Raw genomic sequence first — 27,525 nt, forward strand, 5'->3', positions numbered from 1 at the left:
ACAGCAGGTAATGTCTTGTAGGAATGTTTGGGATCAGCGTACAAATCACTCCCTCTACTCATGTGCAGTAAAAATGTGTTGTCCAGTAAAGTTAATCACTGATTAAGTTACATAATATCAGAAATGATAGGCAAGCAGACTCATAGTCTGCTGTCTAAGAGGTAGACAGAGTGCTGTATTTATTTCAGACCTCAGAGGGTTAATTAGTACACGATGAGTAATCATGAGTATCATCTTCCTGTCTGTGTTTCAGATCCGCTCAGTCTGATAGACCTTGTTGTCATCCTGATTAAGATCATGTACCAACACCCTAAGACTTCACTTAGTGATGCATCACACACAGGTGGGTCACATACAAACACAACGACACAGTCAATGTCCATAAGTTTCAGCATAAATTCTTGCTAGTGTCAGAGTGACCGTCACTATGATGCGTAACAACATTTCTCAGAGCTCTATCTTTTATCTCCTAACCTTGTACCGAGTCATGGAGTGTAATGGTTGGTTGTCTTCTGGAACACCTTACTTTATTGCCCCCTTCATTCTGACAAATTCCACTGTGATAATTGCTACACAAAGTGCCGTGCTTGGTCACATATTGAAGTTAGAATTATTTTTTGTTTTTATTTGCATTTTACATATTGTCAACATTTTTGGAATTGGGGTTTGCATATGGTTGAGCACTCTTGAGCCAGTGCCACCTCAGTCTACTGGAGCTCCCTCTGAAATACAAACACACTCCTTGGCTCTTAGACTCACCAAACAAGGATGGGCCCACAAGAGAAGCTGCTGAGCCAATCTCAAAGATTGACTTGACCTTGTCCTCAACTGGTGGTTCATATGATAAGCTGCTGATGTATTGTCTGTCCTTATGAGGACATGTCTGCCTTCCAACACCGGAGGGAAACGCTTTAGGGAAAGCAGAACACCCCATAGCTCAGACACATTCATGACTCACTGCACTGCCATATAGGAACAGATCCTTTTCTACATACATCAAAATTGAAGTCTGTCCAAGTACAAAATGCCTGTTAATTCAAGTGGAACTCATTGTGTGTTTTTGTGTTCAGGCCCCTTGTCGCCCAGCAGTCTGGTGATGGAGGTACTGTGGACGCTGTGTGAAAGGACAGAGTGTGCTGCAGACTGTCTCTACCAAACCGCTGTAATAGAGACACTACTGGCTCCGGTTGTTGCACTACTAAATGGACAGCAGGTCAAAACACACATTTTAATCATTTTTTATTTCCACACAAAGAAGACAAAGGACAGAAACGAACACACACACATACACACAAACAAACATTGCCCCATTTCTAAAAATCTGTTACCAGCCTTTTGTAGACTTTGTATTGAACGCCAATACAACAGTCTGTCCTCATTTGCATGTCAGCTAATCTATTTTTAAAACACACCATCATACACAATTAAGACCTATTTCAGTCAGACTTGTATGAAATCTGAGTGATGTTTTTGACAAAGTGTGCTTTCTAGTGCCATTGTGCCTCTTCCTCAAGTGTCATCCTCCGCTCTCTCTGTCTGCCTCTTACTCACTGCCGCCCTCTCTCGCTTTCTCTCTCTCTCACACACACACACTCACTCACTCACACACACACACACACACAAACACCCCTTATCCTGTGTTGACAGCATCATTCTGTACCTGTTTTCTTAAAATGTGGATCGCTAAAGCAGAACATTAGCCTCATTGAAGTTATCAACTTCCGTATTCAATATCTGTTTAATCCACCTCTCCTCATTTTGTTTCTGCTGTTAATGAAACACTTTGATGTTCTCTGTATGGTTTTACAGGCCAAACTGAAGTCTCCTGCAGCAACACTGACTCTGATAGCTGATGTTCTGGCTCGCATCGCAAACAGTGATGAAGGATTAGCTCTTTTCTTATATGAGAAGAATCTACTTGTTACCAGTAGTGAGAGGTAAACTTATTCTTTATGATAACGAAAATATAACACTGTCTCTCTGAAACATAGATATTTCATAGTTTCCTCGTGTTCCTCATGTTCCTACACAGAGAGCACATTGTCAGTCATTGGCATTATTAGAGCAAGTCTGTTGTTGTATCTGGTGTACTGTACTATAGTGTAAGTGTCCAAAGATTGGACATTACAGGTCTTACTATATTTCCAGCATGTCAAACAATATTTGAGTGTATAACATGTAGTCAATCAGTGCCATAGGTGTATTGAGTGACATTCTTATGTAAGGCTGCCACTTGCTGGACATATTTAAAACTGTAGTGACCATTTTATTGCTTTTGAATATAAGGATAAAGGAAACATTGATGCTGTCATGGATGATGTTGTTGTTCGCAGCAAACACTTCCACTTCTGTACACACAGTTTCTGCGGCCAAATATTTGTGAAACCAGCAAATACTCCACAAACATGAAAACCTTCTGATCTTACACATCTTTCTCTTTGTCTCCTGTCTGTGTTCTCTTCAGGAGCTGTGCTGCTTATGTTATTGTCCAATTCACCTTGAGGTTGCTGGATATGGACATCCCGTCACTGAGGGAATCAGAGTTGTCCAGTACATTATGTGGGGCCTTTATTTTTGTCTGTAGGCAGATGTATAACACCTGTGAGGGTTTACAGGTCCTCCAATCTTACAGGCTGCACAAGGCTGTTGCTGCTGCATGGAAAAAGGTACCTGAACTTCCTTGAAAGGGGAATGTGCGAGGTTAATCAATATCAGAGAGTATTCATTGGAATCAGAGTTTATTTACCCTGATTCCATCATCAGATTTTATTATTAACATACCTGTTTTCCATTAAGAGCAGTATCCTAATAATACTAAGTATCTTATCTAATAAGTATCTTAATAAGTGAGTGAGTCTGCCTTTGGTAGATAGGAGACATGATCAAAGTCCAATGAGAGGTTCAATAACTCAACTTCCATACAATTTTAACAGTGGACTATTATTTGATTGGGATTACAAATGTATCACACTATACATACTCAAATACTTTTTTTTTTTTTAGACGAGTTCGTTGTCAGAGAGTGTTCCAACCCCGGTGCCTGGAACGAGTGGAGCATCCTCCCAGGAACTGCAGAACATGTGAGGCTATACGCATGCAAGCTTGCACGCTTGGACACAACATTTTCGATGCTTTGTTTGAAGCTTTGGATATAAAGCCACTTTAATGTATTATACAGACCTTTACATTTGCAAAAAGTGTGGTCCGTTGACTTTTTACGGCCAAGACATAATACCAACCACAATACCAAAACAGATTTTCAGAACGGTTTTGACTTTTTGGATTATATGGATTTTGTATCCAAGCCTTCAACTGCATTTTTGGAATATTTCAGAAGGTAAACTGCACTAGTTTGGCTAGGGTGCTGCACTCGATGGAGAGGAAAGATTTTCTCCTGGGGATCGAAAGTTGCTATTTGTGTTTTCCGGTGTACGGGAACATAAGGTTCAGTAAGTGACTAAGTCTTTCTTTCTGTCTTTGTAACAGGGTGATCTGGGAGGAGACTTTGTTGGATAGCCTGCTGAATTTTTCTGCTTCTCCTAAAGGCCTCCTGCTGCTTCAGCAGACAGGAGCCATCAATGAGTGTGTCTCCTACATGTTTTCCCGCTTTATCAAGAAACTTCAGGTAAAAACACGCACACAGCTACAAACCATGGTGTGGCTATGGGCTGGTGGTGGTGGAGTAGACAGTGCTTATCCTAAAGGATCATTTACTCACCCAACACGACCGTCCGTCCATCTGTCTAATTTCTCATTTGCTAAAACAGTCCATGTGAGAAGTAACTATCTTCCCTCTCAAAAATCCTAAATTTGGCACGGCAAACTGGCTCACAGTGTATAATCTGAACCTGCAAAGCTGTAAATTGCTTTGGTAGTAGATTCAAGTAAGGCAAAGAAGTCTATCACACCGCCTTGGAAGGAATTCAACATTTTGATTTAAGTAATCATGGGAATTTAGTGCATAAGTGCCCAGCTAATAACATTTCATGGCACTATTTCTCCACTTTTATGGGAGTCTTGGATGATTTACTTTTGGTGCTTACTTGTTAGATTTTACACAAGTGCCAAATTAACACAAAGTAAATCTGCTAAAGTAATATTATATATATATATCTTATATATATCTTTTCAAGCTTTTCTTTTTCATTTTGTCAGACACAGACTGAAATCACTGCCAAAAGCCAATGTGAGTTCAGGTAAAGGACACTTAGAGAAACAGGAAAGAAGGAAGAACCCTAATACGTTAATTTGTACTATTCTCAGCATGCTTCTGTATAACTCCTTCCATATTTTGGGATAGAATGTTGCAAATCAGACTATAGAGTTGTCCTTACGATCATCACGTGTGAACACTTCTGAAGTAAGATCTCACAGAATGTCAGAATTGCCATCTCTCACCACTCAACCAAGAGGTTCTACTCCACAATATCTTATCGTATCAAACAGAATCTATCTTAAAACAAATTGATATATTCTGTTGGCCTATATCACCTCTGTTCTTCTTCATTATACTGTGTCTGGTTTCTGTTGTTCTTGTTCCTGCTTTCCTACCTTATAGATATGGTATTGTCCTATATCAAGGGGTCGGCAACCAGCATCTCTTCTGCCTATCTCCAGTCGCTTCATGTGGCTTTGACAAAAAACGATATGGAAGTTAACATTTCATGTATTGTTTTGAGTTTCACATTCTCCAATTGTAAAAAAAGTGTAGCTTAAACACTGAATTTAAAAAAACGTTTTCAATTTCGGCAACTAAAATGTGCATCATAGCCTCCGTGTGCTGTCTGGGGCCTTTTCCTCTGGGGATGAGATGAAGAGAGCGATTCAGGAACTGCTGTGAAAAGCAGATCAAATGTACTTTTAAGAATCGGATCAGACTCCACTACCGCTGCTTGATTTGTGGTAGCTCAGGAGATGGTGAAAAGCGGTGAAAGCCGTTCGTGGGCGGTGAATACATAAAAGAGTTGTTCATGAAAATATCAGTGCATCTATTCTCAGACAAAAACAACACAGATAGTTCAGAAATGACAGATATGCCTCTCCTTGCAAAGACCGACAGAGACAGAGACATACAATTGGCAACGAACACCACCAGTCTGCAAATCAAGGACATTGTTCAGTTTTGTTTTTTGATAGCATCCCCCAACAAAAAAAACACAATTATTTTTACAGTGTTCTTTGTTGCAATTCTATAATTTCATAAATGCAAAAATGCTTATTGTAATGGAAATGCAGAGGTTAAGTACCAAACAATCATATATAGCGCCTTTATTGAGTGCTCATTTAAAATGATTAGTAATGTTAACCCTAACCCTAACCCTAACCCTAACCCTAATTTAGTTTACCTTCATTATAACGCTCAAATAGGTTTTGTGGCTTAAGACAGAAATCTGCATAATCATTTACTTGTCCATGCCCTCCAAGACAATGCAATATTGGGATATTGTTTTGGAAGATATTTAATACTGGTCGGGGTTGTGGATGTTTGTATCTGTTTTCCATAGGTGAGCCGCTGTGAGAAGTTTGGCTATGGGGTGATGGTGACACAGATAGCAGCAACCGCTCCAGGGGTGGTGGCCTTACACAGTTCAGGTAATACTACTCTTATCAACACTTTTTTTCTGTGGTTGTCGCTCGGTTGAACCACTGGCAGGAAGGAAAAATAACAGGACTTCATTTTCTGCAGAAAGCAAAACGTTTTTTACATTATATCTTTGTGTCACCTGCATGAGGAGCTTTCTGAATTTCATGTGAATCTTAAGATAATTGACTTTGTTTGAACACTCAGAAAATGTGCCCATATCCTCCCTCCCAGCATGACGGATATTACACCTCATTATATGATCATTTATCAACACCTCTAAATTCAAGCAGATAAATATGCACATAATGTTTAACAGGGAATTTATCATTTGACATCTGGTAGTAGTGATGTATCTTCAGACGGTGGTGGAGTGTCAGTAAGGGTTTTGTATCTAAGTGGTAAGAGAGCAGTGAGTGGCCTCTCTGGAGTTCTTAACTAAGATCACAGGGCTCGTAAAAAAAATGTGTTCAGGGCTCGTAGTCGTCCTGTTCAGAGTGGGGTGGGGAGCCATCATGATCAGGGCGATGAGCCAATGTGAACACTTAGAAGCCTTAGATTTACAGTTGTGGTGGGGAGACGATGTAACGATGAACGAGTGTGCTAATTAGTTTTCTTAAAACTTTCAGGCATAAATGGTCTGTAGACACTGTGTTCCTAAGATCATGACAGGATAATTATGTGATGTAGGGTACTAGGCCAGGACGAGGAGGCTCATAGGGGCAGGTGTTTAGAGGTGACCCCAGAAAGTTGTTAATTAGGCAGGGAAAGTGTAAACAGAGATGAAAGACCAGTGACCTTAAACACAGATGGTACATAGACTACTTAGTTGTGGAGTAAAGAAAGGGAGTATTCGAGGGGATTAGTCCAGAATATCAGTTGGATTCTGGACCCCCCTCCGCCCCCTTTCAAAGTCAAATGACCTGCGGTTTGACTGGTTTCCTCACTAATGTGTTAGATTTTGCCTTTCAAATCCATCTCTGAGCCTGATGTTGATGTTGTTGCAGGTTTTGTCCGTGCGCTGGTTATCGAGCTGTGGTCAGCTCTGGAGTGTGGCAAGGAAGATGTCAGGGTGGTCCGTCCCAAGCCGACACCCATGGACCCCATAGACAGGAGCTGCCTCAAGGTACTCATTTGTCTCACAGTGTACAGTGGTAGTGCTTTCTCTTTAAGACTAGACTGTAACCATTGTCTCCATTTCACCCCTTGCTCTTCGGCTCTTCTTTGGTATAATCATTTCCTTCTTTTTTGCTTTCTCCCTTTTTTCTAGTCGTTCCTGTCCTTGGTCAACTTGCTCTCCTCTTCTCAGTCGGTGTGGGAGCTCCTGGGCCGGCAGGTTCTAGCCAACAAGAGTGAATACACCTTGCGAGAGATTCCTACCTCCATACCAGTGAGTGTTCACGCGCTCATAGTACCACTGTCAGCCATTGGAGGGCACGTTCGCACTGTTTTCTTCTTCCTTTTTAGCACCGCCACACATGCTCTACCACTCTGAAGCCAGCTCCCCAAGCCCCGCACACAGAATTATTTGCTTTTTTTTTTTAAACTACGCATATAAATATCTGCACTGCATGTACTGCGTTTTACAATCCCCGCTGTGTTTTTCATCACAACCTCTCATTTTACTTGCCAGGATTTGATCGACAGGCTTATAGCTGTGAATTCAGATGAGAAGATTCATTCGCTGTTCAACTATGAGCAGTCTCACACATTTGGCCTGAGGTGAGATTGCTATTTTTTTCCGTAATACATAACACTGGCAGGGAAGCACTCTCTGATTAGTGCCTAGTGACAATTCACACACGCACACGCACACGCACACACACACACACACACACACACACACACACACACACACAGTAACCAAACTAAATGTGTACAGAACTTAAACAGAGCTAAGATGCTTCTAATTATTAGGCTTTCCAGCTTGTCGGTCTCACTGCTTTGTCTTTGTCTGTCTGCCTTAAAGCTTGTACAGTATTTGACACCAACAGAGATTAAACTGAGAGCTTCATTAGAAAACCTGATGCAGCTGTGCTTAATTATCCAATAATGAGTAATATTTGGCTGCTCACACTGTTATATTAAGCAAGGGATGATATATTGTCAGGTAGTGACTAACACGTAATTATAACACATACAGTTTCTGTTTCTGTCTGTCTATCCACTGGACTACCCACAATGCACTGTGTACTAGTACAAATACAAGATCATTTATGTTTAATTGATCAACTTTAAAGTAACTTCTATGTAGACACTCGTTCACTCAAATTGATCCCTACAACACATTTTTTAACACTGTGTTGCATGACTTTTAACAAATCCAATTTCCACCTCAAAATGCCATTTAAAAGAATTGTCAGACCCATAACCTTTGGCTGGCCAGGGAGTCTTTACCGTACTCTATAAATGTCTGCTCTGCCGACAAAGTGGAAGCGGGCGCACAAGGGGTCACAAGGCCTGACAGACTGTCAACTGCTTGCTGTCCTGCTGTCACAATGAGTGACTGCAGATGTTGGCCAAAGAGGAGGACAAACAACTGCCCACTACATGAGATGATGAGAACCAACTCACTAAAGTAGAAAAGAGGAAATAATCTTATAGGCAAATTTGCTTCGGAGCCACACTGAGGGCCTAATTCAGAGTTGAGATAGAAATGCACATGTGGGAGTTATAACCAAAATTGCTCCATATTCAGACTTCTGACTTAGTTGAGGACTCAGCAACTCTCTGGTGTGTTATGCAATGGAGTGTCTGTAGTTATCCGCAATTCAGAAAAGTTAGGTTTGGTCCTCACCAGCCTGGTGGTCTAAATGTCAAAACAAAGTAGTGGGGCCTTTATGTTGATAACAAAAGCTTTTTCCAGGTTTCCAAGAGAGACAGGAACATTAATTAAAAACTCTTGCACATAACCTCTAAGACACTCCCTTTGTCTTGCCTCAGCAAGTGAAAGTAATTAAAGTGAGAGTGAGAAAACAAAAGATTCTGCCATTGACATAATACCATACTGAACAGCTTCCTGAAAGCCTTATTTGACTGAGACCTGACATTTAAAGAAACAATTTAAAGCCTGCTCATATTCATACCTTGCTGACAAATCAACAAACTATTGATCCTGCAATGTCCTGTTCCAAAGTTATTGACAAAATGTAACCGTTGTTTTGTGCCACCATCAAGTTGATTGATGTTTCTTTTTTAAGCACCAAATTCTGGTACAACAGACTAATTCATTTGTTTTTGTTGTTTTTCTGAATATTTTTGTTGAAGGAATTGACATGACATTGAGCGTTAAGTTATGAAACATTTTGGAGATTGTTTTTATACACAGAGGGGGAGAAAAGAAAGAAACACAAATGAGAACAAGGATATCATTCACGTGAATTAGGTACAACCAACCGTACACTGGTGCAATGAACTTGTCTGTGCTTTTGTGTGATTGCAGTATGTTTATATGTATATACACACAGTACAATGTTCACATGTCTATTTGTACTGTATGTGTTTCATTGCAGATTGCTCAGTGTGCTGTGCTGTTGTCTGGATTCTTTTCTGTTGTTGGAGAGCCAATACAGCATCTGCTCCATGCTGCTCCAGTGTCAAAGGGAAAACGTCACTGAGACCGACACTAAAGGGTATGAAGTAAATACATAATGGAAAATGCCTGTATTTGTCATTGTATAGTCCTTAAAAACGACATGATGGCAACCTAATTCTAGTGCCTACTAATACAGTCCTTAAAATTGCCCGTTTTCACTGATTGTGCCCAGCGGTTCTGCAACCAGGGAAAGTAGGAGCTCTTTTGTACATTAAAGCGTTATGATGGTTTCAAAGGAAATTGCTACCTCAATTGTCAAACATGTGGGAGGAGATGTGAAGGAACGAGAATGGGGGAGGAGGGGGGTCACTCAAATTTTCGGAACAATTCCATTCTAACAGATTGCTGCTTCGTGGTTGTAAAGACACAGCAGCAGAAATGTAAATCAAACTGCAAAAAATAACTCAATTGACTCCAAAGTGCTAACATTTCCATAGTTTCCACATCTAGCACTCACAACTCCCACATAGTCATTCCCTCACATATACTTAATAAAAGCATTTTACTTCTAAATGTTATCATGCCCAGGATGAGGAATTGTTTGTTTGTTTGCCTTGTCACAAATAAAATGAAACAAAGTAGAAAGAAAGTGAAATGGCCATTTTCAAGAGTGGCTGTTCAAGAGGGCCTCTCTTCTGCTGATGGCGAACAGAGTTATTCATGGGAATGACCCCAAACTCACTCTGTATGTCTGAGTGCTGGCTCAGATTTGACTGATGACTAGTTAATTTATCTTCTCTTCTCCATTCACACTCATTCTCCCCCATGCTCCTCATATCATCACAGAAAAACATCAGGCCCTTTTTCCATTCTCTCAGACATGCCTCCCCTTTTTTCCTCCCTACTCAGTAATACACTCTTATTTGCAACACCATTACACCAGAGTCCATCAGATCATCCCACCACTGCATTGTAGGAGAACCAATGTGACATTATGGAATATTAAAACAAAAGAATTCACTCAGACTGACTTGAATACAGGGCCTGTTCAACATCATTCTCCAAGTAAAGCAATTGGCGACAGGGCAGAGTTGCACCAGAATGCGATAATGGGCCGTTATCTCCTGATAAAAACTTCTGCTCGTACCATCTGAACTTCCTTTCACCTCCATTGTGCCAAGAGAGCTGAATTACATTACATAAGACCTTTACAGACATTTTACCAATGAAAAATAAGCTGGATTCCTAGATGATTTATTATTTCCTTTTTGGAAAGAAACTATATCTGACAAAGTGATCAAACTAATTCAATTAGACCAAGAGCACTCATGTCATTATACAGTATGTTCTTATTGTCATTTGTTTCCAACACACACACACCTCCCTGCTTGTTTCTTCCCCATTTCCGAGTGCTGTCTCCAAAGAGCACAAGCTCGGGCATTGTACATTTTCTTAAAGTATTCACTTGTTTCTTTCTTTCTTTGTTTATTGAGGCTAGCACGCGCAACAGTTTGCGTAGCTAATTGTTACTGCATTTAAAAAAAACAGCTAAATCTGTCATTTTTGTTGTGTGTTAACATTGGATAACCACTGCCTGCTCTGTCTGATCTTCTTTTCTGTAAAACTTCTTCAGCGAGTTCATCATTGACAGTCTGTCAGTGGAGAGGAACCATGTGCTGGTTCGTGTGAGTGTGGTGGGGGGTCCGTCAGAGAGGAGGCTTCCCCCTCGAGCCCTGCAAGAGGTCAGCTCTGCTTTTACTACATTTCGTGACTATAAACTATATTTTGTTTGAAAAGTCAAGCGGATTGACTGGGTCCTTGAATTTTTGAACAAAATGAACATGAACATGCATACGTCAAAATGTGGCTTTTTACACACTTCATGTTGTTAAATGAACTTGTTCTGTAGACTCATGCGAAGCTACAGAGACGCTTCTTGCATTTTTGCATTGTTTAGCCGACTCATCACTACTGATTCTGACCAGAAGTCACAATAACAGAATAAAAACATTCTGCCTGACATACTGACACATAAAGATTGGTACTTAGTGAGTTGTGATTATATTGTGATTGGATTTCTGTCCCTAGCAACCAACTCTAAATGTACTTTGTATGGTAAAGACACATTCATGGGATCAATTCCGCCCACAGGTTAAAGGTTATTTTGAATCAACAATTTTTTTACTTGACACAGCCAGCGAGAGCCCCTACAAAAAGTAAAGTGATTTTTTAAAATGAATGAAGATCAGCCACAGAGCAAGGATGAAGGACAGGCTCAACTGGCCCGCCTTCTTAGATCCAATCACAATTCAGACAGCTCACATATTTACTTTACTTAACACTTGACATACAGACATTAATATCTGTACTGTATTTTTTTTGTCTTTATCTCTCTTTAAACCATAGCCTTTCTAAGCACTTTGCCTGATAGATATCAGTTTTAATATGCTATTACAGCTGAACTCAAAAAGGAAGCCATTTAAGATGAGGTCAGTTAAGGGTATGCTATAAAAGGCTTGACGAATTGGAACTTCTGAAATATGACTCAAATGCTTTGCAAACTCATGCTGGAACTACACTAACAAAGTGGGACTCTGAAAATGGAAATAAAAACTGAGGCCAGAGGACTAATTGGAACAGTGGCTAATAAAACATCAGCAGGAAACTTTCTAGCTCTCTCCTTCTCTCTCAGTGCATATTCAAGGAATCATGGGTGTTGTAGATGGGTTTAGTTCTTACAGCAACTTATACCAGTAAATCACAGCATAATGGTGCACTAGTGCATTTTTACATTCATATTTTCACTTAACTAATTCAACTAATAATTCACAACAATGTTTTGTGTCCACAGACATTCATATTCCTCGTTTATTCACTCCTCTGTTACTGGTGGAAAATACAGATAGCAGAAAGTGGTTTGTCTCGTCTCCAGTTTATGAAACAAATTAAACATTCATCTGATTTTGCTAGATAAGTGATAATTTTGATAATTTATTTGTCAAAACCAGGACTGATATTATTTACTCTAAGAATACATAAATAATATATTCATCCCTGTGTAGGGCTGCCCAAAGCTATTCAAGGATTGTAGCCTTTCTTAAGGCTTTGCTAAAAATACTCTTCTCTTTCTTCTGTTGTCTGGGTGGAAGTGAGTGGAAGGGATTAGAATGGACAACACAGACAGTTTGATTTTAACAAAGCCAGCTTTGATAACACCATTACCATTTAGAGTACATTATTCTAGCAAGTCACACACTGAGCTATGACTTGGCTGTTTTTTCAAATTGAAACTATGACAGGAATGGTAATTGAATCAAATGGGGGAGAATGATAAATCAGAACAAAATGATCTTTTCAGAAGGGAAGCTTTAAGAGACAGTCCATCACACTTCCTGTTTTTCATTTTCAAAGTTTTCCAATAATCAATTGACAGACTGACTCACTGTCTCAATGAGATGAGAGGCTCACTCCTTTTATTCAATTAGACGTGAGTGAGGTTCAACACATATACCAACTTTCCTTATGACAAACATTGCTTTTAATATCTGTGTGTGTATATTTGTGAGGTGGGTGCCGGACCCCATTTCCTGACAGAAGTTCCTGCTATCGTACAGTTCTGGCTGTTTATGTCTCAGAATGGGTAAAATGCAACATAACAGTATTCAGTGTTACTAAAAGTATGAATGCGGTTATTACTATTTGAGCCAAGTAGGCACCCCATTTTCCAAGCTTTAAGTTTAACCAATACAATGACGTTCTTTCGCTTCTTCCCTTAACTAAGTTTGGACATGGCTATGGAGAACCTTCCATCGGGGGCAGTGTTATCTGGGACATAAGTGCAACATATCTCTCCCAGCCTCCTGGAGCGAAACATTTTGAACTCTAAATATCAAAATAAGACATCTTAGTAGACAATGTATTAGAATTGGGACAGCCTTTGTGTTAGGGGCGTGCATATGATGACTTAAAATGTCTCCAGGTATTGGGACAGACCCTTTATCTGTAAATGCATCATGTCAGATTTGATGGTGAAAAAGTCAAAATAAAATCTTTGTCTATTTCAGGGGGAAGATCCTTACCCTTGGCCCATGTTTGCATGTTACCCTCTACCTCATTGCTACACTTTAGATCCCCCAGAGATCCATCATAACTCAAAGGGTAAGAGGGACACTGACTGCACCTTTCTCCATATTTAATTTTTTTCATTTGTTTCAAGTTGTGAGCTGAATTTAAAAGCTGAATGTTTGTGTTTTTCCCCCTGTACAGACTCTGAGATTGACACATTTCTGGCACCATGTAAAGACACAAAGCTAGAGAACTGGATAGAGTTTTGTCGCAGCCAGTACTTCAAAGTCATGACCACTAAACCCCACATCCTCACTGGAAATGGTAGGCAACTGGTGAGCCAGGGTATCCTCCTCATTTCTTCAAACATGCCTGGAGTAAAATCTTGGCCAGCAGATCAGACAGTAGAGGTTATTTGCTCAACCCTAAAGGCTTGGCCATAAAGTATAGTAGTTTATGTGAGAGAGTATAATAGTGTGTGAGAGTGTATGATGGTGTGTGTGAGTGAGAGAGAGAGGGAATTGCAGTGTATGTGAGGGTATAATTAAAAAGAGAGTCAATATGATCAAGCAGAAAGTCATTCCCTGATTGCAGTCTTGAAATCAAAGCCTGTACCTGCTCAGAGCACTGCTAGCTTAATTGGACCTACAAAGACCATTTCAATGAAGCAGCAACATGTTAGAGGAAAACTGTTCAGTTTTGTAACAAAGTAAAAAAGTAGCCATGATATTTTTGACTTATTTATCTTCTTTTTTTGTTTGTTGAAGTTTATGATAATGAGGAGGACAACTGGGTGGATGGCTCTAACAACAATATAAAAAACAACAGGGCATGAAGTGTATTGGAACTGTTTTGGACTGGTGTGCAGAACTTTGGCCTTCTCCTTAGATTACGCTGTGACCATGGTATGGAGAACACAGAGGTTGTCTGGTATAAGTTGGAGAGATGCAGTGTCATTGCTCGACGCAGTGTCCATAATTAGGGGATAGAACCGTTGTGGGCAGAACTAAATAGAATTGTGTCATTCCGCTTCAGTAACCTCTTTACCTTCATGGGAAACGAGTGCATATTAAATCCTGCAGATGAACCCCATCTGTTATTGTCTTCACTTCATATACGTGCCAAGAGTTGAAACGGCAGCTGCAGAATTCCAAAATCAGTGGAACCACCATGGGTTATCTGCAGAGAGAGAGGACCAACCCCTCTCCCACTGTGGCAGAGAGGGGTTATTAACAGTGCTGGTAACTTGGCAACTGATGAAATTTTTGCAGGAAATGAGACCTTTGCAATAACTGATGAAACCCCTCTACAGTGAGGGACTGAAAACAACATTATTGTTCTGGTAAGCGACTATAAAGCTTGAATGATTTGTTTATTCCAACTATAGGAGTGGAGTTGTTTTGATAGCATAATCTCTGATCCAGTCTGAGCTTAAGCCTTTCATCCCTAAAAATGTCATCATTTGTCTTACGGTTTGTGGTTAGATCACTCATCACTTCCGTGTTAGATTTTAGGGGCACTGGGGCGACTTCATGGTCTGAATGGAATTCAGGAGCAGCCATGAACACACCAGTCTGCCCAGTGTGTTTCTCAGCTTCCTCACACACGATTTAGATAATCTCTCACAAATTATGTGGTAAATTGGGAAATTATGCAGCATTGTGGAAAATTGTGGCATTTTGTTCAATTTGCATAGAACCCCGATCGCGGAACCACAAAAAGCTAGAGGGACTGATTTCCAAGTAAGCGTGCATGCTGATACTTTGATGTAAATGAAGGATCCTTCCTACATTAGTATAATTTCACATACATGGTGGTTACATACCAGCACAGTATCCTGTTATGTGCTGCAGCTGCACCGTGTGCCTCTCCTCACCAAGATGACACGGAAAGATAAGATTAGAAGTGATATGTAAGTGCAATCAGCAATGCCATTCATATGAAATTGCTCTGACGCCTGCTTTTCTTGGGTGTGAGAACTGTGCTTTAAGGAGGACAAGGAACATCCAATGAGTCATTAATGCATATAGTGTATGGTGATTGCTTCATTTCATCTGAAAGGTATGTCACCCATGTAAAGCTTTTCACTGGAAGACTCCGATGCTGACTGTCCCCTTTGGTAGCCTTACCATACTTCAGTAATAAATTGTAGGAAACTGGTGACTAAAATGAGGCATTTGCTCTGTGATTCAATAAATATTAACGCATATTTACCCTTCACAAAGGCCTCCTGATCTTGTAGTCTACAACGTCTATTTTGCTGGAAGTTAAACACCCAGTCAACATCAAAACACCCGTAGATGTGTTTTTATGTTCAATACCTTGCAATTTGGTGTTTTCTCTTTCCCGTCTGTCACATGTGCTCAGTGTGAATCTGCTCTTTGAAGAGAACAGGGCACCAATAGTGGACATGGCAATTCTGCTGTTCTCTGGGAAATGCCAATCGAGTTGCACGGTGCTGGGCTGTGAGTACAGGTCCCACTAGAGGATGTCGGGCTCTCATGCCACCTTCATGGAGTCTGCCTCTCTCAGTTTAGTCAAAGACATGAACACCAGTAGCCTGCTGGAGATCATTTTCTAGGGCGTTAGCAGTGCTCCTGTTCTCCCTGTCCTCTGACAAAGGAGCAGATATGGGTCCTGCTTCTGAGTTGATGCCCTTCTACGGCCCGGTCCAGCTCTCCTACAATAACTACCTGTCTCCTGGTATCTCCTCCATGCTCTTGAGACTGCGCTGGGAGACACAGCAAACCTGGAGTTGCTGGACTACCTGTGCAACCTGATCGGGCTGCAGGAACTGCCTCATGCTACCAGTAGTGACCAGGACACTAGCAGAACTAGAACTAGAGAATAATCAATCAGGAAGGATAAAGGGAGATCAATATTTGCTGATGAGTAAGAGCTTGTATACTGTTTTGCTTCTAATTTGAGCTCTTAGCCATAACTAGATGAATTAAGATTTATGTGTTTTCCCCCTCAGTGTTAGCTGACTTTCTGGAGAAGGCAGTGACTCATCTATGCAACTCTTCCACGGAGCGCTTCTTCTCTCCAGCTCAGTACAAAGGTCAGTAAAGAAGAGGAACACTTTAAGTCTTATTCTTGACATTTTAAGCAAAGGGAAATAGCTGAAGGGTACACCGTGGATCAGTAGAATAGGCCATGTACGTACCTTGGGTATAAATTACATTTATGTCTTCAACTTCACAGTCTCCTTATGAAAATGATAATGAGATAATCATTGGATATAAGGGGATTTTCCAGCTCTCTGTGTTTAATCTTTCCTTAATGCAGTGTTTTCTGAATAGATTTTAGTTGAGCCCCTTCTTTCCCATACATACATTGAAAGTGTAACAACATTTCTTGAAAGGTAGCAGAGGTAGACTGCAGAACTCTGTGTGTCTCATTAATAAACAGAGAAATGTCTTAATTTTAGATTTTTCACCCCAGGTTAAAACTTGTTGATACATTTTTCATATTGAATAAGTGAATGATCACAGCTTGTTGGGTTGTTTGATTGCCAGGGGGCAAAACAACCTGATCAGACTTATGGCAGCCAGAACCAAAAGCTGCTAATTAGTGGATAACCATCTTGCAAACTGTAATGTTTCCTAAAGCTAAAGTTATTTGCATATTTCTCAAATTCTCATTTTCTTTTATACCATCACAACATCAATTAAAAGTAGTTGAATGTGAGAGCTAAGATGTGTGGTGGCACTCTCTTAGAAAATGCATGTGAGAGTCGCAAGAATATTTTTGTCAGAACCTTTTTTTGGGGTTTGTTTGTTCATCTTAATTTAACTGGCTTCAACTTAATATTCAAATGCTGGTAGTCAAGTAGCAGAAAAAAAGTGGATATTTACTATTCAGTACTTTTCTGGGGTGTTTTGACACAATGGACCTACAATGGACCATGGAGTGTGTTGAAGTAATACATATTGTGTCATCATAGCTTCATTTACACAGACGTTTCTGTCACAGATCTTCATTATTTGCCGTCAGGGAAAACTACATGTTAGGTGGACTCATGTCCTGTGGTCGATAAAGCAGAAAAACACATCTTTTTTGTGTTGAATATTGTTATTGAAGAAAGCATTTGACATTACAATGGGCACACAGTTACGGGAGAACATTCATCTCCACTAGACAGTAATTGCCATTGCCAAGAGGTTTTTAGAAATGTTATTATGTTAGGAGAGATAATGAGAGATATTGCAGAAGGAGTTGTCCTTGCACTGTATTATGCCCTCATCAATAGCTATTTTTTCTTAATTATTTCAAGATTTGATGGCCTGCAGTTAATCCACATTGCTACACTCTCATCTTTCTAATCTAACAGTGTTGAATTATCACATAGATATGTAGATCGACTTTACTCTGTAATCATTTCCTTTGCATATCTCTGCAACATTAGCCTGTAAATTGGATTTGAAGTTGGATTATGTTTCTCACATTAATTGTTAAAATGTTATCCTCTAACCAGACGGTGGCTGAAGCAGGGGATCCATAAACAGAAATGTAATAATATTCTATTTTCCCAAAGCCAGAAAACATTATATTTTTCAAAAGATACAATCAGTCTTCTCACAGTTATTGCTTTATACATCGTTCTTTGCACAGATTGCAGCTGTAAACTCCAAAAACCAATATATTGTTATGATTCTAAACACTTGCCCATGAGAGCTGTTGGGAGTGACGGCTCAACAGCAGTGGCATTTGGATCGAAAAAGATAATCACATTGCGTATTTTCAGTTCAGGACAAATTCCACAGATGGAAAGATCTGACACCAGCTGAACCTCACAGCCATCAACATTTCACAACATATTAGTATGTATACATATATCAACACTCAGTCACACTCAGTCACACTCCTAAAAACTGTTCTACTTAATCGACCCTGTATCTAGTCTCCCGGCTGTCCTGTCCATTTTGGACACTTTCAGCACTCTTCTGGGTACAAAATAAATCTTCCGAAGAGTACATGTTACACCATTAACACATTTAGTTTGCAGCTCCCCCAAGCGGACTTCCCCTTTATTCTCAATAGCTCAGGTGATGAAGTTTGTCGGCATGGATGTGTTCATTTTCAGGCCTTTTGTCTGCCAACGTTACCACAACACTGAAGTCTGGCTTTCTGAGATAGAACAATCAAACTGTCCTTAATTGGGAAAATCAATGTCATCAAAATGAATGTTCTCCCGAGGTATCTCTACCTGTTTAAATCTCTTCCTTTATTCCTACCCGAACACTTCTTTGACTCTTTAGACAAAATGATCCGCGCCTTCATCTGGGGTGCGGAGACGCTTTCTCCAATAAAAATATTCAACAAAGGGACTGAAACTAAAGAAACAAACAAATTGCTGATAGTTCTCAGACAAATATCACAATTAAATGCCAAATTAGTGCTCTGAAACTACAAAAATACAACAGCACATCTGTACTGCCATAAAAGTAGCAAGTCACATTTTTTCCTCTGTACATGGTCATAATGCGGCCCGTCAGTGATCTCTTGAGAGTACTTCCCCACAAACTACTGCTATATCCTGTCTGTGACTAAATTGCCTTGCTGAGTAATAACCATCTCTTTGTTTTACAGCAGAGGAAAAGAGCGTGAAGAGTGTTGTGTTGTCATCTGTTGAACAGCTGGGAATCCAAACCTGTCTCAGGTACGGTAGTGCAACCGAGGAAGCTAGCATATAAGAGAACCTGGTCTGCTGTATCCTGTGTGCCCATATTTGACTGAATGATATTACTAGCTATTTACATGCACATAGTCGCCCAGTTGTTTACATGAGCCATTTGACACAACTCACATAAAACATGTAGCAGCCAATGCTCAAATCCCTCAGCCATTTGTTTTACCAGTTTGGTTTGACACCCTTTCCTTATCTGTAAAATGATATAACACATTTGTATTTATAGGTATGGAAGCTACCTGAAGATACTTAAAGAAGATGCAGAACAGCACCTCACTCTTCTAATGAAACATATCAAGCGCTGCTTGTCATCACAGAGAGCTCAAACTTCTTCAGGGTTCAGTATCCTTAACAGCCTACATCCAGACTCTAGGCAGACATAGAGGAGGATATTTACTATAAAATACTGTGCATGTCTTCTGGAGTAAGTTAGAAAATACACATTGTTTTTTTTTTACAAGGGAATGTGTAAGATCCGCTGATATCCTACTCTGGTACTCTGCTCAAAATACGAATACTATATTTAAATGAGGTTTATCGTGTGCGCGCCTGTGTGCGCCTGTGTGTGCCTGTGTGTGCCTGTGTATGTGAGTGACTGATAATTCTCATTAGTCAGATAGAGCTTCACTCTGAGAAAGCCTGAGTGACAGATAATGTCCATTTCTATCTGATCTGCACAATAGAGATTATCCTACTCCATCTCCGATTCCTTGCGTAATCCAGGCTTCTTTTGTCCCATCTAACAACTGACAGGCCTCCTCTCTCCCTCACAAAGCCTTTTTGTCCAGTTGAACATGAAAACACAAGAGTACTCAGAGACTCCTTTACTGTTTAAGTGCTCTTCACCAAAATTAAATGCGGTGACATTTTCCTTGCTGTGGAGCATTCCCTCTGAGAACACATTGGCGTTTGTGTCGACATAAAGAAGTTAGTTGTGAAGATCTTTTACCATAAGCCTTCAGATAGTGAGTATTCACTTGCCACTGATGAATACAATAAATAACGTAAAATAAAGAAAGTCCCCTCTATATTATCTCTCTGTCTCTCTGTTGATGCCTCTGGACACTTCTTCAGTGAAGTTCCTGGAATCCTTAGGTGTTACGGGTCTTTCAACATCATACACTCTCCTCCAAGCAACCTAGCTAAGGCTGATCAGACCCCAGCTTGTGTCCAGGGGGTTGACTAGCTATTTTGCCCCCATGGTTCTCCTCTTTTGAAAGACAGACATCTTTAGGCTTTGCCCCCAAAGTCGTAAAAGTCCAGTCAAAAGAAAACAAAAATCTAATATGGACTTTAATCATTTTTTAGGTCAACGTCTTAAACATAGATAGCTACATGATAGTGAATCAACATGAGGCCCTGTACAGTTATATATATTAGATTACATTACATTACATCCAGATTCTTTGCGTTGGAGTTGGGTTAGATCGAGTTGAGGCCCTGACAGTATGGGAGTCTGTGGTGTTGAGGCACTGGCAGCGGTTCACTGCATATATTCTTGGCCTACACTACATTAAAGCAACGAGCAGGGGCTTCATCTTAGCAACAGGAGCTCATCAATTACATTAATAGGCAACTTGGAAGAGTATCTGAAATCCTTCTGGCACCGGTGCAGCCAGGATCTCATTCCTGGCAGTGTTCACTCTGTGTTACTGCTGCGTTGCCATGTCTTACAGCAATTTGTGGTCATGTCTTAATAATCTTGTTCCTATGATTTATGAGACTGTGGCGACAGGATGTCCTCTACTTGTTTACTCAGATCATATGTCTCAGCCATGTGCTGATTGTATTAACACAGCTATTGCCCCTTCATCCACATCAGTACCACTACTTCATCTTCCCAGGCAGGCACCAACACTGAATTTCTAGACTCTATCGAAACTGTTCGTCCTTGTGGACACCGATAGATTGAAGATTAAAATTTAGATTAAAGATTAAATAGAGTCATTAATCACTAGCACTGTGCAGCTGTGTCTACTGAGGCAGAAACGCCTCTCTTGACTCTCGGCTGACACACCGACCATGCACCACTGGATCAGAGTCTGTCATTGATGCTTTTGTGCATAGCTAATAGCTAATTATTAATCTACACCACTTCATAGACCACATTTTCTGACGTGCCTGTTTGGAATACTCATTATCTCTGTAATGGCCTCATCTGAGGGTTAATTGATCAAATAACTGATCACAGATTAAAACTGACACATACTTCAATCATTAGTTTATAAAGGGATTATTTTGGGTGATGAAGGGCTGCATCTCGTGAAAAACATGGACGCTGCTGATCTCCGCCTCTTCGTTGTGATTGACCATTGGCCGTTGAAATGCATAGAAGTGGTAACCTGTGAGCTCCTAGTATAAAAGAACCTTTCCCTCAGTACTGTATGGGCCTCGGTAATGGACAGGGTGCTCCAAGCTTCACACCCACTTCTGGGATAGCAGTGGTCTTAACTCATCTTGCTGATAACTTTAAAGGTCAATACAAGTGCTGTAATTTTAAAGTTTTAAAGAATTAATATTATGCTAAAACGCAGTATAAGCAGACGGTCTTAGTTTGTTGTGGGAGAAGCTTTGTGTAAATGAGGTCTCATACCTGATCTACACGTTCAAGACTGAGACAGACATTGTGCTACAACATCAAACAAGAATGCGACAGGACACATGGTGAGCTTGTAGTTTGATGATTTTGCTGTCGTGTCCAAATCGGCGTAGTTAGCCATGATAGCTAAGCTAACGTGTTACTGATTACATGCTGAATGAGCGTTCATGTGTGCATTTTTAACAAACACCGTAACATGGTCAATACTCAACACACAACACACGCACAGTTTTGTTGTCCGTCTCCTCTCAACACAGTCTGCATCTGTTTCAATAGTGAATTCCACAGTGTTTGAATGTAAGAGCGTTTCAGTAGTATGCGTGAGTGTCTCATTAGTGTGTGAGAATGTATCAATATTTAAGTCCTACACAGCATCTCAGGGTTAATTGACTGCCAATGCATTAATCATTGTACCATTAACATCTGATGATGACTGTCAGCACAGTATAGTGGCACTAAAACCAGAATGGTGTTTCCTTTGACATCTTAAAGAAATAGAAGCCCATTCATTGTTTCTGCATAACAAATTCCAATTTGAGGTTTAGCATAGGAATGTAATTTATATCCAAATAAATGTCCTCGGAAAAAAAAAATCTCCTCAGGCTAGGTAAGCCATCACTGTAAATTTGAGTCACTGATCTTTGTCTATGTTTTTATTGTTCTGGAACCATTGGCTCTTTAACTCCTCTCTCCAGCCACTTTGCAGGTTGGATTCCCAGGACATGACTGGCTGGTCTCCACAGTTTTTCTCATTATGGCTGGGGATATGGACAAATCGCTGGATTTGTTACTCAACCTTTCCACTTTACTCACCTCCGCATTCATCTGGCCAGCGAGGATCCATGCCTCTGTGAGTCTCAATACAAAAACACATACAAGACCCTTGAATATAACAGTTTGTGTGTGAGGCCTTGATTTGTGAACATTATAGCTGTGGTTGTCTACATTTTACTGGGTTACACACTCTTAACCATCATGTCATTATTTCAGAGTTTGTCTTTTGAGCTTATTTATCTTCTTCGACCATAAAAGTCATGCTATTATTGTGACAGATCCATGTTCCAGTTGATATGGCTGAATCCGGAATCCCTCCTGTCTACTGGTGTACAGCACACTATGTGGAGATGTTGCTGAAAGCTGAGGTTCCTCTGGTCCACTCTACCTTCAGAATGTCTGGTTTCACCCCATCCCAGGTATTCTACTTTTCAATTATCTTTGCACTCATTGTTCTCTTAAAGATCATTTGTCTGCACCAAAATTAGTGTTGTGAAAGAATTCTTTTTAATCAAATCCCTGTCTTGGTCAGTGCATCATTCAGCTTAATGTGTCCAAATGAAGAATAGTGTTGTTGTTGTTGTAAAAAGTACAACTAATGCGCCGTTGCCAGCAAAGAGTATGTTGCAGTGGTGCGGTAAAGTCAATGAAACGTTGACACAAAGTCAATGTCATACTTGCAAAACTTTCAGTCCACTGTTTGACTAGTATACAAACACACAGACATTGTTTCCTTTCTGTCTTTTAGACAAAACTATCTGTGCTTATGTCATCATCAGTAAGGAGGAAAGGTAATTTGTGTCTTTCCTACTCCAGATGTGCCTTCAGTGGTTGAGCCAATGTTTCTGGAACTATTTGGATTGGCAAGAAATCTGCCACTACATTTCCACTTGTGTGGTGATGGGTCCCGACTACCAGGTTTACATGTGTGTGGCCATTTTCAAGCATCTGCAGCCCAACATCCTTCAGCGTATGCAGTCACAGGAGCTTCAGGTCTTTCTTAAGGTAAGACAAGGCACAGAGACAATGGTATAAGAATCTACGCTCGATTTCTCTCTCTCCCTTTGTCCTACATAGGAACATGCTAAATACATGCATACAGGAATGAACTATTAATATTTCTTCATATGTGCTATGCCACTAGTCGTGCTAGACTTATTATTATATTGTATGAATTTAAATATTTAATTCAATATTTAATTCAACTTCTTTGTTACTGCTTCCTTCTGTTGCCCTCACATTAATTAGTTTCTAGGCATTTTGCAACTAATCAGAGTAGATGCAGCCAAACATAAACACATATACAGATTTCCTTTCTTGAGAGACTGATTCTTAATGGAATAGGTAAAGATTTATATTTAAAAAAATATTATCGCAACCAATTGTTCCTGCAGACGGTGTACTTACAGATTTTGTGAGTATAACGCATGCACCACTGTGAGATGGGTATCTGTGACTGAGAACCATTATCTATTGTCACAGTCACACTTAGTCTGCAGGATCCATTTAAGGGGACACATTATTCTCAGCATATTCCAATGTTCTTATGTTCATTTAGGGCTGTAGAGGGGTGTTGAAATGCTTTAATCTTTTCTACTGACCCACTTTTGCTGTCCCTTGCTTGCAGCACCTCTGTATACACTAGGTGAGAACAAAATGTTTTAGGTACTTTTAGTTTTAATTAACTCACTTGTTTATAGCAGTTTTGACATGATTGGTACCACCTTTTAGCTGTGAAGGACTTCTCATTGTTTTGCTAAGGTCTTTCACTGCCTGCATTACAATCGATCCATTCTCAGGGGTGAGCAACTTAACAACGATTTATTACAATCCAGTCCATTATACAAGGAAGCATTTTGCTTTTGCTCTTGGTTATGTTCAGCACATACTCCTTGCTCCACATACTCCACAAAAAAAATCATAATAAGGAAAGAAAGATATGTTAAGTTGCGAGTAGATTATCTGACAGTTGTCTGAGTCGATCTATCTGTTGCAGTGTCTCATGAATTTCCAAGGGTTTGTCCCACAATTTGTTGAATTCCACATTTGTCTGACTGTGGTCCATCCTCTAGTTTTCTCATTTCTGAGGGTTCTGCTACTTGATGATACCATACACATCACAATGCACAGCCAATTATTCAGCTCTTTTCAGCATTTACATAGCCCCATGTGATTGGTGGTTATCGTGATACATGCATGGCTCAGACAGGAATTATGGCAGCCTAAATTAAAAAAGGTGATGAGCAGATGAGCCAAATAACACATTCTTCTGTCTGGTTCACTTCTGGTCTCCGGCAGAGTTGCATGGTTAATTTGTCACTGTTGGGTTCTGAGATGCTATAGCTTATAAAAATAAAAAAAACATATATCCCTGTTTTTTTTGTTTTTGTTACACATATAGTCTCATTTCCTAAACACTAAACAAACAAAAAATTACAAGGTCACAGCAATCTACAGTTATGCTTTTCACACATTATTTACTGTGGAACTTGTTCTTTTTTTCCCTTATGGTGCCAAAACAAACAAATAATTGATTAGTTGATAATTACAAAATTAATCACTGACATTTTTAATGTCTTCCTTTCCCACCCTAGGAGGAGCCAATCCGTGGTTTCAGGGTCAGCAAATACCTGGAGTTTATGGAGGTACTTGAACGCAGCTACAGAAGCATGGTTCTTACTGACATGAAAACTGTCTGTAACCCTGTAGATTAGATACATACAGTATTTTTTTTAGAACCGGTGTACCTGTCCTGTCCTACAAGTAATTAAAATTAGTGTTGGGCCACCAAACTGCAATAAAGACTCCATTACAGCTCAGTAAAGACCAGGGGTGAAAGTAAGCCTTTATGGTCCAGTACACCATACTGCTTACAGATTCAGTGCAGGTTACTGTGTTTCGGCAAGATGGGACAGCGCATTCAGCTTAATCAGGGGGTTCCCAAAGTGGGGTTTATTGTAGGGGCGGGGGGCGCGACAACAGAGAAAATGTGTTGAAAGCAGACATGCTGTTACACAGTAAAAGTTACACAGTATTACACTGTTAGAATTTTAATAATTCCACTGTAAAGGTGATTTGTCATTTTATTTATTATTGAGTTGCAGTTTAATGAATTGCAATGTTGAATTGCAATGGCGCGAAGATTGTCTTATCTACAAAAGGGGGGCCCTGCAGAAAAAGTTTGGGAACCACTGAGCTCTGACCTGCAGCTATGTAGCTCCATCACAAGACAGACAGCAAATGAGAGAAAAGGAGACAAAGATGTTAGTATGAGCTACGAGTTGCTGAGTGCTCTCCAAAAATAAATAATTTTTCAGATATTTGTACAAAATAAATTTGAGTAAAAACCCATCATTTGTGCTTTTCTGAATATAGTTGTAGAATCTTTACTTCCCAAACACACAGAATGCATGGAAAGGTGCATTTGATTTATTGTTCTGTCATTTAGATTTTTTTTTTCACGACCAAACCATGCACTTTATCAATGTAACTAACAATATTTTTAAGAGAAAAGAGAGAAATGCAGAATATGGTGCTTAGAGTTAGGAGAACACTGCCCAGGGATAATGATTCAAACATAAAGAATTGAAAGAATTGAAATTAAATAAAAATGTAAAACAAAAGAAATTGGTAAGAATTTGATTTTGAGAGTTTTGTCTACATTGCACTATGTGGCACACAGAATTGAATTAAATAATTTTCTATACACAATGTACAGTGTTTCTAATTCCTACATCATACAGGCGTGAATTGTATTAAATGTGTCTGTTCAGGGATGCATGAATCAAACTGTCAGACTCTATGAGGGTGGCATGAGGGCCGGGTCTGGAGTCACTAGAGCCCAGCACAACTCGAGCAGACAAATCCTTGGAGGGTCACTCAGACCTCCATGTCATAGCTGTGGAGCATAAGTTACTGTGGCGACAGAAGGTTTGAGAAAAAATCTGACATGAACCTGCACCAATCTTCCCAACTCCACAGACGTGTGCAATGTGTATATTAATATCCATGGTACAGAATCAGCTGGACACATGGGCATAACGGGCTGTTTACTTCGATTATCTCTGAAAAGCTGAATTAGCATGGGAGCTGACTCGATCTGAGAAGGAGCCACAGTTTAGAGATGATGGCAACCTTTGCAGTAATGATTCAATATTTAATTATAGATTTTTGTTATCTGACAGCAACCTTAATCTTAACCTTAATCTTAAGTGGATAATCAGTGCTAATTAAAATGATGAGACTACAGTGAAGACACACCTCACTCTGCACACAACCTGGAGCTGGAAAATCTGATGTCTTTCCTGATATGGAGTGTGTTCTGCTGTCTTTTTTCACTTTTACCGCAGCAGATATTCAGTCTATTTTGTCACCAATTCCTTGATAATACAAAACTATTTGAATGCTTTTTTATGATTTTATCTTTACCTTTGCTGAAACAATACAAGGTTTCATGGCATCATGTTTATCTTTTGATCAATTTTGTTTCGGGGATTAAATGGTTCAGCTCTTCTTGTTTTGTTTGTTGAACCTTATGCTTTTGTTTACAGATATTATTATTTTGTGATTGTTGTTTACCTTACATTCTGTTTGTTGTCGTATGAGCTGCTGCATAGCAACCAGCTCTGTGCTTAAGGGAATTCACCTATTAGCATTTCAATTTGCTATATTCAATATTTGTCACAACGGAACATATTGTTCATTGTATGTGCATGGGAATAAGATGTCTCTAAGGATTTCAAACTCAACAAAGCAGACTGTTATACAAGCCTCATTAGTAAGGATGCAGAAAAGGTCATTGGCATCTCGAGTAAGGATGCCGTCAGAACTTTGCATCAAATCTCACTGCCCCTTTTTAATGAGGATAGAAACAGAATAATTTATTGATCAAAATATGCATGTGCTGACAGAAGCTCTGTGCCGCCTCTCTGTTTTGCCAAGTCTTTCTTTACATTAAAGCATTACTCTGTCTTGATTGGGGATGCATGCTGCAGACTGTATTCAAGGCCCTCCGCCTCAACCCCGCTGCTATCCAACAAATGTGTTTGACAGTCTGGGAGATGAACCGTAGAGAGGGGGTATATCATAATTCTCATTCATGCTTGTCATCAGAAGGATACAAAGCCTTGAAGTTGAACTTCTCCCTCACTAAAGCCTTCCCTCCTCATTTCTGTTCTCATTCTAATGCTTCTTGGGATTTGTGATGCAAAATCGAGAGCTGACTCCCTAATCCTTGTAAATCCAAAAATGTTTGGGATGTGCTCATACTCGAGGTTGCC

General features: G+C 39.9%; 1 protein-coding gene across 1 annotated transcript in view; it reads left to right on the forward strand.

Moving 5' to 3' along the window:
* tbc1d32 (TBC1 domain family, member 32) overlaps positions 1-25,855 on the forward strand; it is a 31,555-nt gene extending 5,700 nt beyond the window's left edge. The window contains exons 14-34 of the mRNA XM_076165333.1: positions 254-343; positions 1,071-1,213; positions 1,810-1,937; positions 2,465-2,666; positions 3,004-3,080; positions 3,487-3,625; positions 5,505-5,592; positions 6,589-6,707; positions 6,852-6,971; positions 7,215-7,303; positions 9,094-9,213; positions 10,750-10,858; positions 13,181-13,274; positions 13,383-13,505; positions 16,159-16,242; positions 18,774-18,843; positions 19,100-19,215; positions 22,168-22,322; positions 22,525-22,665; positions 23,063-23,251; positions 24,841-25,855. Coding sequence (XP_076021448.1) covers positions 254-343; positions 1,071-1,213; positions 1,810-1,937; positions 2,465-2,666; positions 3,004-3,080; positions 3,487-3,625; positions 5,505-5,592; positions 6,589-6,707; positions 6,852-6,971; positions 7,215-7,303; positions 9,094-9,213; positions 10,750-10,858; positions 13,181-13,274; positions 13,383-13,505; positions 16,159-16,242; positions 18,774-18,843; positions 19,100-19,215; positions 22,168-22,322; positions 22,525-22,665; positions 23,063-23,251; positions 24,841-24,960 — 2,516 coding nt within the window. The 3' untranslated portion in view covers positions 24,961-25,855. The remainder of the gene's footprint in view (positions 1-253; positions 344-1,070; positions 1,214-1,809; positions 1,938-2,464; positions 2,667-3,003; positions 3,081-3,486; positions 3,626-5,504; positions 5,593-6,588; positions 6,708-6,851; positions 6,972-7,214; positions 7,304-9,093; positions 9,214-10,749; positions 10,859-13,180; positions 13,275-13,382; positions 13,506-16,158; positions 16,243-18,773; positions 18,844-19,099; positions 19,216-22,167; positions 22,323-22,524; positions 22,666-23,062; positions 23,252-24,840) is intronic.
* The last annotated feature ends 1,670 nt before the right edge of the window (positions 25,856-27,525 follow it).

This window comes from Genypterus blacodes, unplaced genomic scaffold, assembly GCF_046128005.1.
Source record: "Genypterus blacodes isolate CSIRO-AG114 ecotype Tasmania unplaced genomic scaffold, CSIRO-AGI_Gbla_v1 ptg000143l_1, whole genome shotgun sequence".
Lineage (NCBI taxonomy): Eukaryota > Metazoa > Chordata > Actinopteri > Ophidiiformes > Ophidiidae > Genypterus > Genypterus blacodes.